The following is a 16,326-nucleotide window of genomic DNA, read 5'->3' as shown; positions in this document are numbered from 1 at the left end:
AGGACGTGTGTCCTGGCACTGCGCAGCACCCGGGACTGTTAGTGCTAAAATCGGGCGGTTGGCCGCCCTAGTGAGGGACAGCGGTGAGGCTGGGGACTGGGACGGAACATGGCAGGTGCAGTACCCACTCTGCACACTTGCTGGTCCCGTGACCCAGCTAAGAAGGCAGATGCAGCCCACACGTGAGGGTTAACACATAGGGTGGCTCGGGTGTCATCTCGCGAGCAAAACCAAACCGAGTGCCCCAAGCCCATCCCCTGGCTCCGCAGCCCACCGCCCTGCTCTCCAGCTCCCCTCTGCCTGCGTGGGGCTCCAAGGGCTGTGTCACCTCCACAAGGTGACTCCAACCAGTCCTGTCTGCGGGAAGACACCCGTAGGACCCAGGCGGCACAGGAGGGAGTGGTGGCTACCCAGAGCCAGAGCAGGTGGAGGGGGAGCTGCCACATCCATCGAGAGCTGCCCTCACAGAGGCAAGGGAGGGGACAGCCCTGCCAGCTGCCACCAGGGCCAGGGGTCACAGAGCTCACGGCAGGGGCACGAGGCAGGCAGGTGCCCTGCTCCTACTGTCTCCACCCATGGCTCCTACAGGCTTGAAAGTGAGGGACTGCCAGGGTGGTGCTTCGGTCAGAGGAGAAGGGCCTGGGGCCCAGAGGCCACTGTGGCCCAGGGCTTCCCCGGCAGCCCTCGCAGAGGGACTGTACTGGGCCCCGCCTCGTCCTCCCCCACCCCGAGCTGGGCTGCCCGGAGGTAATCACTTTTCTGACGGTTTGTTTTATTCGCCTTTGGTAACAAATGGCTGAAATCAATTAAACTTGCTTTCCCCTCAGCTGATGAAGTTAATTATGATTTGTTATGGTATCTGATATGTAAATTATTAGAAGGCGCACTTACGTTGGCGCGGCTGCCTCCAGGCGGCACCGGATTAATCATTGTGTAGATGTTGTCACTGGAATTCGTGGAATCTGTAGGACAGTGCAAACCCGCAAGTGGAGGTGATTAATTCGTTTCTTAATTAAAACAAACTCGTGGCACTTGAACTCATTCTTTTGTATTTTATCACTTAAAATTTCCTCTAAGTACCACCATTTTCTGGCTAATTTGTATTTAATGAAGATTCACAAAGTTTTTAATCACAGAAAATTCAACTGTGAAAACCACCCAACCCCGAAACCAGGAATCCCAGGGCGTCTGGATGGCCGTGCTGATGTGGCACGGGGCGCTCCCCACCCCAAGCCAATGCTGGTGCCCGGACACCGCCCGACACATGGTGGGGGCAGTGAGCCGGCAGCCCCAGGGACTGTGACCCGGTCAGGGTCAGGGTCAGGGTCAGGGTCAGGGCAATGCCGCCCATCACCGAGCACCGCCCTGCCTGGCTGCAGGACACGTTCCCACGTGGAGCGGGTTAGTGCGACCCAGTCTGAGTGTCGGTCAGGAAGCTTATCAACACGCAGCAGCAGGAGAAACAGCCGGAGCAGCTGCACGGGACAGGGGCCGAGAGGGACCCCTCCACTCCCCAGTTAGCCGGCGGAGCCTCCTTAGGACACTGCTAAGAGTTTACATCAGGAGCAGGTGCTGTGCTTTCTCAGACAGAACTCTGACTACCTCTCACTGTTCATTTTTGGGGTGGGTAAGGGTTGTATGCTGAATTCCTTCTAGCTGGCTGCCTTACTATTCTTAGCTGGGAAAGATGTGATGCTGTGAGTTTGTGCACCTGTGCATGTGTGTGTGTGCGCACATGCCCACATGTGTGTAAATGTGCCCTCTTACAGAAAAAACAACAAGGGACCTCCTACACAGAGGACCAGGAGCCCTGAGCGACAGAAACTCCAGTGGTTATTGTGCCGGACAACACTGGTCCCAGAACAAAGAATCCCAGAGGCCCTCTGCAGCCATCCGGGGAAATGGCTACCCAGGCCCCGGGCTGGCCCTAGCGAAAGGGAGCCAAGGGCAAGGGGAGCCCTTGTCCCCAGGCTGCTCTGCCCGGCCCTTTCCTATACGAAGCAACCCTCGAGAACCAGAGAAAGTGATCTGGCTGAGGCCACATGGGCTGGTGGCACTGGGGGCGTCCTGCTCCCAAGTCACTGGACACCCAATGGCCTGGTGGAGGCTGTGCTGCCCAGGAAGGAGTGGCCATCAAGCCCTGGCTTGGTCCCCAAGCCCCCAGGGACCCTGACAAATGTCACCACCCACCAACCCTCCAACCCTCTTACCTGCAGGGCTAGGCATGATGGGCGTTCCTGGGGGGCCACCACCACCAGGGGGTCCCTGGAGACGAGACAGACACTGGCATCAGACCCCTGGCGCTAAGACGTGGGGGGAGCCCATGGCCAGGGCTCCTGGGGCCTGCCTGGCAGTCGGCCCTCACCAGACCCCTCCAGTGCTCGCCCAGCCACCAAGTTTCAGCTCTGGGGGAACTGCCCCGGGTCCCCCTTCCTTTCTTCAAACCAAGAGGCACCGTGGCATGCGTGTGCACATGTGTGCTCACACACGGCCCAGCAGGTGAAACCCAGGGGATGGCGGCCTCCCAGGGCTGGTTTGGAGATTTCTGGGCCACCTAAATCTTGGGCTCATCTGAATGTGTTTTATTTATTTTTTTTAACAGGCAGAGTTAGACAATGAGAGAGACAGAGAGAAAGGTCTTCCCTCCGTCGGTTCACCCCCCAAATGGCCACCACGGCTGGCGTGTTGCACCGATCCGAAGCCAGGAGCCAGGTGCCCCCTCCTGGTCTCCCATGCGGGTGCAGGGCCCAAGCACTTGGGCCATCCTCCACTGCACTCCCAGGCCACAGCAGAGAGCTGGACTGGAAGAGGAGCAACTGGGACAGAACCGGCGCCTCAACCGGGACTAGAACCCGGGGTGCTGGCGCCACAGGCGGAGGACTAGCCTAGTGAGCCGTGGTGCCGGCCTGAATGTGTTTTAAAAGCAGAGGCAGGGCCTCGATGGTTCTCCTGTACTTGCAGTCACATGTGGCCAGACGCGGGGCCCCAGAGCCCGACACTTACCACGTAGGTACCGGGCGACGAGGAGGAGTATGGAATCTGGAAACAAGATGCGGAAGAACCCCGGTCAGAACCACCTCCTCCGCCAGGCAGTGCCCCTACTCTTCCTAGGAGTGAGCCAGTTGCCGGCTTTGCTTCCCTAGGGCCAGGGTCGGGAGCCCAGCCCAGTCCTCTGCTACACTGACCCCAGGGCCTCGCCTGCCGTTCCCCACAGCCTGTGCGGGAGCCCAGAGGCAGGGGGTGTAGGGGGCTCTCCAGTTTGGGGGAGCACTAGGGGGTGCTTCCCCCACGCCCACGGCCTTCTCCCCTGGACCGTCCGCACAGCAGGCCTTCCCCGCTTCCTCTGAATGTCGGCGGGGAGCACACCCATGGGAGCTCTCCTCCGAACAGTGCTCCCTGAGCCCGGGCTCCCAGCTGCTGGCCGAGAGCCTCTGCAGGGTGCTGGGTGGGCAGCGGCCGAGCCTTGCTGTCCCAACACACTCCTCCCAGGCGTGCACCTACACATGGCCTTCTCCCTGCTGCACCCCACCCCTCACCCCCGGCTGGGTACTCACTGAGTTAGCACTGTTGGGATTGGGCCAGGGTCTGCCAGCTCCCGGGCCCCTGGAGAGAGAGAGAGACAGAGTATGAACGAATGAAAAAGACGCTCTGTCCTCCACAGGCAGCAGACCACTACCAGGAGCCTAGAGGGCAGCGGCCTGTGGGTGGCCACGGGTCGTTCCACGGATAGAGATCTACGGACTCCTCTAAACCGGGTGTACGATTGGCCGACACTCAGCACTTACGGGTCTCAGATGCTCAGACCCAACCTGCGTGCGCACTTTCCCGGAGAGTCCAGATCCCCACAAAAGACTAGAAATCACTAAAGCAAGCAGCCCAGAGGCTGATGGCCCAGGGCTTCACGTCTTCACTGCGCCCTTCACAGCGGTGTGAGCCTGGGCAAGTGGCTGCGCCTCTCTGTGCTCCACGGCCTCCTTGCACAAGGAAGTGCCTCACCGGCTCACTGTGAAGATGGGACGGGCTGAGCCAGGCAGCAGGCCCAGGCCGGGGTGGGCTTGGCCAGGCCGCACGGCACCTCTCATCACAAGGACACAAGCCCTGTTCCACTAAGGAGGCCCAGAGAGCATCCGCCATGGCACCCCGGCAGGGCGCGGGGACAGCAGGGGCTCTGAGGGTAAGGGTTTGCCTTACATGTTAATCCCGGGCATGGCGGGGCCGAGGGAGTTGGGTGGTGGTCTCATGCCGCTGCCGTAATTCTGCAACGATAACCAAGGGTCAGTCTGTGAGCAGGAGGAGGGAGCCAGAGGAGGGGAGGAAAACGAGACAGACAACAGAAGCCACAGGGTTAGTCTGTGACGAGGAGCCGCTGAGAAAACAGCACACATTCTTTCTGAGCCCGCGGTGCAGGGTGGAGGGCAGAGGGCAGAGGGCGGAGGGAGGAGAGCGCACGCACAAGCCAGCACAGGGCATGGGCAGCATGTGCACCGTGCTGCCAGGGGCTTTGAGACCCTGATCTCCGAGACACACAGCTGCCAAGCTGGCCGCCCCCATTCTGGGCCCGCAGCAGGCCAGGGAGGCGTGCGGCCCGGGGCCACCTGCACGTGCAACAAGAAGTGCATTCCTGCAAGGCCTGGTGGGGCAGGTGCAGACAGCACCCTCCCCCTACCCGGAGCCTCTGGCCCAGGGCATCCCGCCCCACCCCGGCCTGTGCATCCCAGAGCTGGGGGAGCAGGAGGAAACTCCCATTTCTGCGTGTGGGGTCACCGTTCTGTCTGACAGATTAGTCTACACAGGGCTCAGAAACTCCAGAGTGGGATCTGGCACAGCACACCCCACGGAGGCAGACTTGGGGCCAGAGGCGCCCCTAACCTCTCTCCCATCACACAGGGCCTCCCTCCTGCCCTGGCGGGCTCCTGCTTGCCCTCGGCTGCTCGGCTGCTCAGGGAGGCCTTGCACGCCCCGCCCCTGGGGCTCAGCCTTCACCCCTACACTTCCCATGAGGCCGTCCCATCTGGCTTGCCAGCAGTCCTTTGGCTTATGCTCCTGGCCACAAGTCTGTCTCCCATCTTCACTCCCGCTGGACTCCAGGTGTCCCTTGAAGGTGGGGACTGCATTTTAACGACCTCACCCCCTCTTCGCTCTGTGCACGGCCAGCACAGCCTGGCCCCCAGTACGGTGACGGAAGTAGGTGAGAAGAGGTGAGTGCATAGAGGAAAAGCGAGCCCGGCTGTGCTCCAGCTCTGCCCTCCTAGGAGAACCTGGAGGGGTTCTGATGGCCTGACCGAGCGCTGCCCTGGGAGCCACAGGTTCTCCTGCACCTGCAGACAAGCCAGGGGGGTGATCTGACCCTCGGCTGGGCCAAAGCCTCCAACCCAATCACCAGGGCCAGGGCGGGGCTGGCGGCACTGGGGAGCAGCACCGTGGCCGCCTGAGCCACAGCATCTCTGTATTCCTGCCACTCAAGCCCGGCCAGCAGCCCCTGCAGTGCCAGCCTCGTTCTAGCACAAGTCATGCTGACACACTAGGACAGGAAGGTGTCCGCTGTACACTGATGGCCACGCAAAGTGCTCAGAGCTGGCTCAGCAAGCGCCAGTGTCTACTGTCTCCTTCTGGGTACTGGCTGTTTCACAAAACCAGAGTGAAGCCTGTCCCAGGTCCTGACAGCAACGGACAAGGTGACCCCTCTGGGACATTTGGGCTGAAACACAACATGGGGTGAAAAATTGCAAGGTTGCTCCAATCAATTTTGAAATCTATAAAGAAAGTCCTGAGACTACGTCATACCTATTTCTTGTTTAGAAAGTTCTAGAGTGGTCCCTGGCTAAAGCCAGCTAACCTGGACTGGTGTCCTGGTGCAGCAGGTTAAGCTGCCACCTGCGATGCCTGCATTCTATATGACTGCTGGTTCACGTCCCAGCTGCTCCACTTCTGATCCAGCTCCCTGCTAATGTGCTTGGGAAGGCAGTGGGGGATGGCCAAAGTGCTTGGACCCCTGCACCCACATGGGAGACCCATAAAGCATCAGGCTCTGGGCTTTGGCCTGGCCCAACCGTGGTCATTGTGGTCATTTGGGGAGTGAACCAGGAGATGGAAGATCAGTTCCCACGGACTGTGTCCCCTTCCTGCAGAATGTGAGCCTGCCTTATGCACAACCCAGGGACAGCAGCAAGGATGGCCTTCAGGAAGCTTGTAGTGAGCACCACTGTGTGCTGAAATCAGACGCAAAAGTGGGAAACCACAGGAGCTCCGTTTATTTTTTTTAATACTTCGTTATTTGAAAGCAGAGAGTTACTACTTACTTCCTTACGTATTACTTTTTTTAATTTAATTAATTTATTGAATGTTCACTCCTCAAATGCTTGCAACAGCTGGGCCTGGGCTAGACTGAAGCCAGGAGCCCAAAACTCAATCTGGGTCTCCCACGTGGGTGGCAGGGCTCCAAGAACTTGAGCCACCAGCGCTGTCTCCCAGGACACACATTAGCAAGGCTGGAATCAGCAGTGGAGCCGGGACTCGGGACCCAGGCACTCGGTTATGGGATGTGGGTGTCCCGAGTAGGGTCACTGTGCACCGAAGGCTGCCCCTGGCTGTGGAACCCTACACTGCACTCTACGCATGCAGGCCCGGGGAACCACGCGCAAGGAGGCATTCGGGGTCCCCGTGCTGACGCCCATGTGGGATCTGCAGTGGGGACTGACACTGCTCTTAGCCAGTGACTGCTCCAGAACTTTTTCAGTAGTGTGATCTCTGGGCTACTCCACAGACTGCAGAGCAGAAGAGAGGATGGGTCCCTTCTCTCAGCCTGGGCCAGCATCTCTCTCTCCCACTGTGGGGACCCTAGTGGGGCGAGGCCAGGAGAGCCCCCACTGGGCCCAGGAGGCTCTCATCTCTGCAGCTCGACTGCCAGCCAAGCACACAGACACGATGAGACCCGTGCCGTGCCTGGAGGAAGTCCTGAACTTCGGAACACTGTGCTCTCATCAGACAGCCTGCTAACAGCCACTGAGAGCTTTCACAACCTGTGAAGTACAGGCTTAACAAACTGTTACATGTAGACTTTTTCAGAAAAGAAAAAAAAATGAAAAGCAAAAGAAACGAAAAGCAGTCATCTAACCCGAGAAGCCGGAGTCCTGAACATCAGTGTCACGTCCCCAGCACGGGGGAACGGAAACTGCCAGCTAAGGGGGCTGCCCTGCACCAGGCACCACGCCAAGAACCTCATCCTCCTCCCCGCCCAGTTCTCCCATTTCACAGATGCGGCTGCTGAGCCCCTGAGGCTCCAACTTCCCCTCCTTGGACTCCCCCGAGCCTGAATCATCGCCCCATGCTCCACGGCCTTCTAAACACACAGCCAGCATGTGACTGCCACTGGGGGACGCGCTGCGGAAGAAAGAAACAAGAGCCCAGGGCCGGCGGAAGGCAAGGCTCTCCCTGAGACCCCCAAGGAGCAAGAGGGGTGGGTGGGCAGGCAGGGTCTCAAGGCCCCGCCTACAGAGGAGCCGCTCCCGCTCGACTCCGCCCCCAGGGGAACCAGTAAGGGGGTGGGGGGCAGAGAATCCCAGACCCGTAAGAGTTAGGGAGGGAGAGCCAAGCCAAGCAGACCCCCCAGGCAGCACAGGGAGGGGCAGCCAGGGAGTGACTCCCCTCCCCGTTCCTACAGATGGTCGGGTCCTGGACAGTTTCCTAATAAGAGGGCGGGACCCCCTTGTTAGGGGTCCTCTGCAATCTCAGAGGGGCAGGAGCCGCTGTGAGAAGGTTCCAGAGCAGGAATGGCCTGTCGGCCGTACCCTGTGGTCCTTCCCTCTGGGGTCTGAGGTCTGGGGCTGGCCACACGGGGCAGCTGTGGGGTTGAAACAAGACGCAGATGGGGTACTAGGGATAATTTCTTCCAGAGGTTTCAGGAACACCCTTGCTGGCCACAGAGCCCTCTCTCTGGTCAGGCACGAGCCAGTACATGAAGCAGCTGGCGGAGGCTTGGGCATGGAGTGGGTGCTGGGACCCGGCAGCCTGGCCTCTCATGGAGAACCACACCTACAGGCAGACTCACCGTCCTCTGGCACATGGGGAAACAGGCCTGCTGAAGCCCACAGAGATCCAAAGACACCCCAGTGGGGAGTGGCATGCAGAGGGGGACCGCTGTCCACTCATCCCGCACCTGAGCCATCTCAAGTCCACCCCAGCCAGGTGGGAGGTGGCTCAGGGCTCCAGACCCTGTGCCTTTCAAAAGCCTTAAACCACATGCTAGGACCTCTCCCACCCCACAAGGAGGTCTGCCCCCGGAAGCCTCCCCAGGTACCCTGGGGTCCCTCTACCAGGTCTGCTGCCCTGAGCTGTGCGTGGGGCCAGCTGCCACAGGCAGGGACGGGAGCCAGCCATGCCCTTCCTTTCGGCCCTGGGAGCTGAGAGGCGGGGGGGGGGGACTGAATGCCAGACAGCGGGGGAGGGGGGAAGGCAGGTGCGCAGGTAGCCGGGGAGCCGCAGGGCAGGCCCAGGGCTGCTTACCTGTGGGCCAGGCCCCATGGGCCCCATGCCTCGGGGAGGGTTCATTCTCTGCATCGATCCTCCCATGTTGGGGTGGCCTGAGAGAGAGGGAGAGAGAAAGAGCGAGGTGAGTTGTGGGTTGCCAAGGGGAGAGAGAGGCCCTCCCGACAGCCAGTGTGCCCCAGCCTCTCTACCTTGTTGCCGCGTGGGATCCATGGAATTGGGCAGCAGCGGCTGTGTCCCAGGGACTCCTCCTGGAGGCTGAAAGAGACGGAGACACAAGCTCGGGAGCTGCTCCCCAGGTGCTCTGCCTGTCCCGCCACGTCCCCATCTGCCGCCTGCGGCCACGCAGGGCCCTCCCCTGGCCATTCCTGCTGCCTGCGGCTGCGGGGGACCGTGACAGCCAGCCCAAGTTGGCAGCCCCTAAAACTGGAGTGTGGGTGGGGCTGGAGCTTTGGTTGCAACAGAGGAACCCCACTCTGTCCTGCTGTCCCCATGGGTCTGCATGCCTTGAAATGAGGCCGTCAGGAGCTACCTGAACCCCATCTTTCTTTGCTGCAAGCAGATGTAACTCAGTGTACCTCCCCTGCGAACCATGGGGACTGAGACGGCTAGAATCCTGCCACAGGAGTCTCTTTCAACAGGGAACGGGGTGAGACAGGGAGGGGAGGGTGGCTCTGGGGCATAGCAGGTAGAGGCACTGTCTGTGGCTCCATCATCCCACATGGACGCTGGTTCACATCCGGCTGCTTCACTTCTGATCCAGCTCCCTGCTAATGGCCTGGGAAAAGCAGTGGAGAATGGCCCAAGTGCTTGGGCCCCTGCCACCCCCGTGGGAGACCCGGATGAAGCTCCCGGCTTCCACCTGGCCCAGTGCTGGCCATTGTGGCCATCTGTGGAGTGAATCAACGGATGGATCTCTGTCACCCCCCAGCCCCTGCCCCATAACTTTGACTTTCAATTAAAAAAACAAAAACAAAAACAAAAAACACCAGGACCAGGGAAACAGGTCCAGGGGCTGAAGGGCACAGCCAGGATGAGCACCCGGTGTCTGACCTCCTGTTGGCTTCCACCCCTGAAATAACCCCCTCAGGCCCTAGGGCCAAAGAGGGGCACCGAGCGGAGAGGTGAGGGGAGCCCTGCAGCACCAGTGTGTGGGTGAGGGGAGGCCTGGCACACTGCTGGCAAACCCATCCCAGATACTGCGCTCCAGACTGCAGTCACCGCCCCTCTGGGGAGAGGCCCCCGCTCTGGGGACTGAGAAGGAGCTCCTGCCCTGAGAGCAGAGGCCTTCCCCTGCGGGTGCCAGGGCACCTGGGAGGCCTCCACAGCGGGCCGACCAGGGCACTCCCTGCCTCTGCCCCACGGGTTTCAGAGGAGGCGGTGGGAAGCAAAGAGACAACAACCCCACTGTCCCCCTCCCCCCAGCTTCAGCACGGAGCGAGCGTGGGCAGCTGTGGGGGGGCCCAGGCACCCAGGCCTGCGCAGTGCCTCATGTCCAAGAACAACAGTTGGCGCTGGCTGTTTCGGTGTGCCTGGGGGTGCTTTGTCTCTCTCTCTCCCTGGGATTCGGCTGTTGCAACCTCACACTCGTTCACAGCCCTGCTTCCTCACCCCGAGTTCCCAGGCTCTGAGCCACCTTGCTGGTCTGGGTCTGCCCCCTGTGGGCTTGGGGTTACAGGGACTCTGGGGAGACCCAGGTAGGCCTGTCTGGACTGAGCGATCCCAGGATGCTGAGGTCATGGGGCCTTTTGATGCCTGTCTCACAGAGCAGGCTATGAGAACTAACAGAGAACCTAAAGGGAAATCTGTAGAAATCTGCCCCTGCTCCTGCAGTGCCTTGGGGCTCTACAGCAAAGCTGGGGAGTAGCTCCCCTCCCCCTGCCCCAGGGTGGCCTTGGGTGCGGACAGGAAACTCTGCCCACAGGTACCTGATTTGGCATTCCTGGGGCCTGCCCTGGTCTGAGGTCCCAGCACATGGTCTAAGGCACTTCAAAGGCACAGGGTCTGGCACCCTGAGCCACAGTGCAGGCCCCAGGAGTCCCAAATCACACAAAGGAGGGGCTCTCGATGAGAAAGCGGAAGCCCTCACACACAGGGACGGAGAAAAACCACGGCTTGTGTATGGGCATGAAAACCCGTGTGGCACCTGCGCCCTGGCCTGCGGGGCAGAGATGCTGCGGGGCTGTCGCAGGGCTCCTGGAAGTGGGCCAGCTCGCTCCACGGCACTGCGGGACAAAGCGGAGGAAGCGTCTGTCCAGGAAACGGACACAGCCCAGCCGTGCCTGCAGGCTCACTCACCTGCCTGGCCAGGACAACCGGCAGGCGGGACTTGCATGGAAGGCGACCTGGCGATGCAGCCAGCTCGCTGCAAACCTGCACCCCCTGGATGCAGCCCCACACTCCGCACCAGGGAGGCCGGCCTGGCAAAACCCAGAGGCAGGGTCGGTGGCCCTCAGCGTAATGTGCATTCTCACTGCCCTCATGTGGGGGGCCCACTTATAACGGGCAAGTCCCCCGCGCCTCTCTTTCTCCACCTACCGCCGGAGAGAGCTGAGCTGATGATGCACACAGCCCCCGACTGAGGCGCCCTCCGAGAAAGCCCAGGACCATGTGCGACAGGAGCACATCCCTCTTTGGGGGTCCCAAGAAGCTGGAAACTCAGAGTTAACTTACAGAGGCGGCAGGGAGATGGGGGGGAGGGGGAACTGGTTTGTGCTGCCTGGTAGAGATGACGGCTTTACCCTCCTACCCTCCACTCACTGGCCCGCGTCTACTCATGCTGAACTGTGAAAGAGAAACACACACACTCCCTTCGCTATGTCCCTTAACTCCAGCAGGGTGCCGCGTGAGGACAGGTCAGAGTATCTGCTCTCCCTGGATGGGCTCTGAAAGGCAAGGGAGCAGGGTGGGGTGGAGGACAGGGCCAGGAGCTGGAGACGGCTCTGAGCCCAGCTCCTCCACTCTGACCTTCTGTCTCCTCATCTGCGATGGCCCAAGGGTCCCTTTTTGCTCAAAGAGCTGGATCTCTAATTCCTCGTCTAAATCTGTCTCCTTCGCATCAGACAAAAACAGGAAACAAAGGAGCCGGACACCTGACAGGCAACCTGACGTTGGAATCGGAGGCCCTGGGTGCCAGTGTCTGTCCACATCCCTGTAGCATCTCGCTCAGGGAAAGAAGCCCACCAGATAACAGCGGTCTGGCTGGTGGCTAACCTCCAAGTTCAAACGCAGCAGGGGCTGGATGCCCTGGGGGCGGTGTCTAAGTTTTTGAAGGGCTTTGTCAAAAGTCACTGGAAGAATTGTTAAAGATATCTTAGCATGGGAAGAAATTTCCCTGACGTTTCTTTCAAGTTGTTTTTAAGTCCGTCTCATCTCCAAAATGGGTGCCTTTTCCACCGTCACCCCTCCTGCTCTGTCTGGCTGGGGGACTTCTCCAGGCCACATCCAACTACCAATCCCCAACTTAGGGCCCCAGGGCCCCAGGCTGCAAAGCCCTCCTGGTATGCAGACCCCTCTGCCAATCATACAGACAAATCCTTTCTTGTTTTGAGCTGGCCTGGAAAACCAGGCAGACATCACTCACAACCCCGCTGGCTTGGCTGCAACCTTGGCTCCTGCCCTAGGCTCTCCTGGGGGCCCCCTCTCCACCAACAGCAAGACTGTTTACCAGCCTTGGCAAGTCTCAAATGCTGCCGGGGTTGGGTAGGGGGGAGGAATGCACGTTGTCAACGAACTTCATTAAGGAAGACGATCCTCCTTCCAAGAGGGGGCTAGCAGGCAGGCTGAAGTCACAGGGCATCACCAAGGTGCGCCTAGGGGAGCCAAACCCTGCTGTACTACCCCGGCTGCTCCTGCTGCTGTCCTCTGAAACCCAGAAAGGGCTGCCCCAAGCCACTGGGACAGGCAGGTGAATGGCGGCATGACGGGCACACAGCGGACACGGACTCCTTCCTGGGGATCCGCGGGAAAGCGACCCTGCATGTTACAACCTGACCCTCCAGCCCTCAATGCTCTCCCCCAGTTCTGCTTTGAGCCCCAGTCCACCTGGGGCATCGGATGGCTGAGCGAGGGGGGAGAGAACATGAAAAGGTACAGTACCTGGTTTCCCATTCTGATCGGGGGCCTGGGGCCGCCTGCGTATCGCGGTGACATAAAAGGCTGCAATTACAGGGAATTAGTTCAATGACAGCCTGCGCCAGTTTGCAGTGACCAACACAAATGCTCTCCACTCCACAAAGTCCAGTCTTGTGGCAACTACGGATCTTTTAAGCTCTCTTTCTCTTGGTGGCCTCGTCCCTCCAGGCAAAACTTCCTCTGGGCAGAGGGGATGACAGATCCACACGGCACACGGGGCCCCCGAACTCCACGTGTGTTCATGGAGAGCTACTCCGGGCAGTGGGGCAGCGGCCGAGACTTTGCACAGGATGCGGAAGGACAGTTAACCCCGCTCAGGGCCCAGGAGGAGAGCTCTGCTCTCAGCAAGGGCAGTGAGAAGGTACGAGAAAGGACTCACGCCTCCCCTCTGCAGGGGCTGCACACAGAGCTGGACATACACGCGCGTGTGCACACACACAGAACCCCCCCGGCGGGGCGGCGGGGTGGGGAGGGCAGTGAGGACTTCAGGAGGGACACACGATGGAAGACAGGGAGGGGAGAGCAGGCGCCCTAGCCTAATGCAGAACAGGCGAGGGTGCTTTCTCAGCAGCGAGGGTGCACAGAGAGGCTCGGGATGCAGCTTCGCTTACAAACGAATGGTTAACCAAATGCAAAACCAAACCAAAAGTGAGAGAGGAAAAAACAAAAACGCAAAGGCCGCTGACAAGGTCACAGGAATAGGTTTGTTTTTCTCTTTTCTTTTGGTTTTCTATCCCAGCTGGGTGTGAGGTCCAAAAATGAGGAGTATCTTTAGGTTAAAAAAAAAAAAAGGTGTTTTTTTTTTTTTTTTGGTCTGTTTTGTTTTTTAATCAGCTCGTCCGTAGAGACCGCAAGGCAATGGCTAGAGCACATTGTCAGTTTTGTTTTTCCTCTGCCGGCTCTGCGTCCTCCGCGCCCCGCGCCCCCCGGCCGGCCGGCGGCGGGCGAGCCACAGTGCGTTTACCTGACTGTGGGCTCCCATCATGCTGCTAGCATTGTGAGGTGGAGGCTGTGCGTGCGGCGAGGGCTGTGACCCCGGAGGACCCTGTGAGGCCAGACAGTAGAGGCAGGTTATAGATCACGGCACATGGAGAAGCGCAGGAGAAGCTCAAAAGAACAAAACTTAAACCAAAACGGAGGTGGCGGCGGGCGTGCGGGGGGGGGGGCCTCTGGCTGGGGGGGAGGTGGTGGAGCTGCTGCTGGGGAGGGAGAAGCTGGTCAGTGCGGTCGCAGGGACTCGGCAGGACAAAGTACAAGGAGGCACGCTGGTCACAGGCCCCGGACACAGCGCCTGCGCAGGAGCGGAGTTTGCCACGTCAAATACGCTGGTGGAGACAGGCTCGGGGAGGGCGCAATGGCGCGCAGAACAGGGCCCTTAGATGCTCCCCAGACCCATGGGCAGAGCACTTGTGTGCGGCTCGCAGGGGTGGGAGGGGGCCTGCCCTCGAGGAGCTCACAGTCTAGGGGCCGGAGACAGGGTTGCAGGTAACGGGGGACAGTGATGCACGAATAAGAACAGAGGCGGCAGGAGCAGGTGCAGCCACAGATGGAACGAATGGGGCAGGAGAGGCGCGGACAGTCCTGGAGTGGCCGCCCGGCGCAGCTGGTGTGCAGGGGCTCTGCGGCAGGTAGGGTTTCTCCTTCCCGTTTTTACTGATGAGGAAACCGAGCCTCAAGCGATGCAGGGACCTGGCCACGGATACGACTGGCTAAGTGGCTGAGCCAGATGAGATGCTGGACGGCGGCAAGGCCCACCCCCATTCCTGCAGCCCACAGCCAAGCACAGGCTTGGCAGACAGGCCTAGGGACCACCCACAACTGCTGAGTGGGAAGGTGGGCATCGAGGCCAGGCTCTCCACACCAGTCAGCAGAGAGCCACCTGAGTCCCAAGCCCTGGCCCGTTCTGACTTGATAGCCCTGGAAAGAGATGGGCTGGGGGCCGATGCTATGGCGTAGCTGGCAAAGCCGCTGCCTACAGCAGCAGCATCCCATTACAGGTGCCAGTTCAAGTCCCAGCTGCTCCACTTCCGATTCAGCTCTCTGCTATGGCCTGGGAAAGCACTAGAAGATGGCCCAAGTCCTTGGGTCCCTGTACCCATGTGGGAGACCCGGAAGAAGCTCCTGGCTCCTGCCTTCAGATCAGTCCAGCTCCAGCTGCTGTGGCTACTTGGGGAGTGAACCAGTGGATGGAAGACTCCTCTCTCTCTCTCTCTCTGCGTTTCAAATATACAAATAAATTTTTTTTAAAAAGATATGGCAGATGAAGTCCCTTAAACCAAAGGGCTATGGGCTGGAACCATCAGAGAATGCTGACATCAATTCAGTGGGCTGCAATCATTACTTACGGGGGGAGGGGAGTGTGTGGCATTGTAGTGTAGCAGGTAAAGTCACCGCCTGCAATGCCAGCATCCCACATGGGTACTGGTTTGAATCCTGGCTCTTCCATTTCCAACCCAGCTCCCTGCTAATATGCCTGGGGAAACAGCAGAAGATGGTCCAGGTCACTGGGCCCCTGTACCCACATAGGAGACCTGGAAGAAGCTCCTGGCTTCAGACTGGTCCAGGTCCAGCTCCAGCTGTTGAGGCCATCTGGGGAGTGAATCAGCAGATGGAAGATCTCTGTCTTTTCCTCTAACTCTGACTTTCAAATAAATAAATAAATCTTTTAAAAAAGGAACCTAACACAATTTAAAAAAGAATTAGAGGTTTATGCGTTTGAAGCAGATTATACTTCATGTCTAAATAACACACACTCGGAGCCAGCACTGTGGCGTAGTGGGGTAAGCAGCTGCCTACAATGCTGGCATCCCACACAGGCACTAGTTTGTGCCCTGGCTGCTCTACTTCCGATCCAGCTCTCTGCTATGGCCTGGGAAAGCAGCGAAGATGGCCCAAGTCCTTGGGCCCCTGCGCCCATGTGGGAGTCCCAGAAAAAGCTTCTGACTCCTGGCTTCAGCCTGGCCTGGCCTAGCTCTACTTGTTCAGTCATTTGGGTAGAGAATTAGTGGATGGAAGATCTCTTTCAAAAAATTAAGTAAATCTTTAAAAACAAATAATATATACACACACAGGTCTTCAAAAAGCTTGTGGAAAATGCATTTTGGGGACACTATGAACTATGCACAGATTTCAACTTTTTGAATCAAAATAAGCTTATCTTCTAATTCCATTTTCCCACAAACTCTCTGAGGTGCCCACATGGGCGGGAGCGTAGACTGATCTCAGTGCCCAAAGGGTTTTGTAAGGGTTGGAACTAGACAGTATGGAAACGACTCCTGGCCAGTGCAGGCCAGCAGAGCTGGACAAGAGCTGGGGGAGGAGCCACGCCCCAATCCACCCTTCCCCATTCCCCACTCTGTTGTCCTTGGAAGCCGCTTTTGAGAAAAATTCAAAACACGCACGGGGGATGAGTGTGGTTAAATTAGAAAGAAAAGAGAGCAGAACAAGCGTTTGGCCTAGCGGTTCCCGTGCCAGGTAATTCACCGGCATCCTACACTGCAGGACCTGGCCTTGACACCTGGCTCTGGCTCCTGACTCCAGCGTCCCTGGGAGGCGATGGTGACGGCTCAAATAACGGGGGTCCTGTCGCCCATGTGGGAGACATGGATTGAGTTCCCAGCTGCCAGCTTCAGTTCTCCGCCCAGGGCCACTGAGGGCATTTGGGGAGTGAACCAGTGGATGGGGAGCACTCTGCGTCTCGGTCTCACC

General features: G+C 59.1%; 1 protein-coding gene across 5 annotated transcripts in view; it reads right to left on the bottom strand.

The window, feature by feature from the left end:
* Window positions 1-16,326, bottom strand: part of SSBP3 (single stranded DNA binding protein 3) — a 148,483-nt gene that overhangs the window by 6,205 nt on the left and 125,952 nt on the right. For 2 of the 5 annotated variants that reach the window (XM_008265216.4, XM_070078460.1), the window contains 9 exons: window positions 13,583-13,663; window positions 12,583-12,642; window positions 8,676-8,742; window positions 8,503-8,579; window positions 4,192-4,256; window positions 3,555-3,603; window positions 3,004-3,039; window positions 2,211-2,265; window positions 892-962 (listed from right to left, as the gene is read on the bottom strand). In XM_008265216.4, the coding sequence (XP_008263438.2) occupies window positions 892-962; window positions 2,211-2,265; window positions 3,004-3,039; window positions 3,555-3,603; window positions 4,192-4,256; window positions 8,503-8,579; window positions 8,676-8,742; window positions 12,583-12,642; window positions 13,583-13,663 (561 nt within the window). The remainder of the gene's footprint in view (window positions 1-891; window positions 963-2,210; window positions 2,266-3,003; window positions 3,040-3,554; window positions 3,604-4,191; window positions 4,257-8,502; window positions 8,580-8,675; window positions 8,743-12,582; window positions 12,643-13,582; window positions 13,664-16,326) is intronic. The other 3 variants (XM_017346275.3, XM_070078461.1, XM_017346276.3) reach the window with 2 other exon arrangements.

This window comes from Oryctolagus cuniculus, chromosome 7 (assembly GCF_964237555.1).
Source record: "Oryctolagus cuniculus chromosome 7, mOryCun1.1, whole genome shotgun sequence".
Lineage (NCBI taxonomy): Eukaryota > Metazoa > Chordata > Mammalia > Lagomorpha > Leporidae > Oryctolagus > Oryctolagus cuniculus.
Note: the sequence above shows the minus strand (reverse complement) of the source record. Positions and strands in the feature narration are given on the sequence as shown.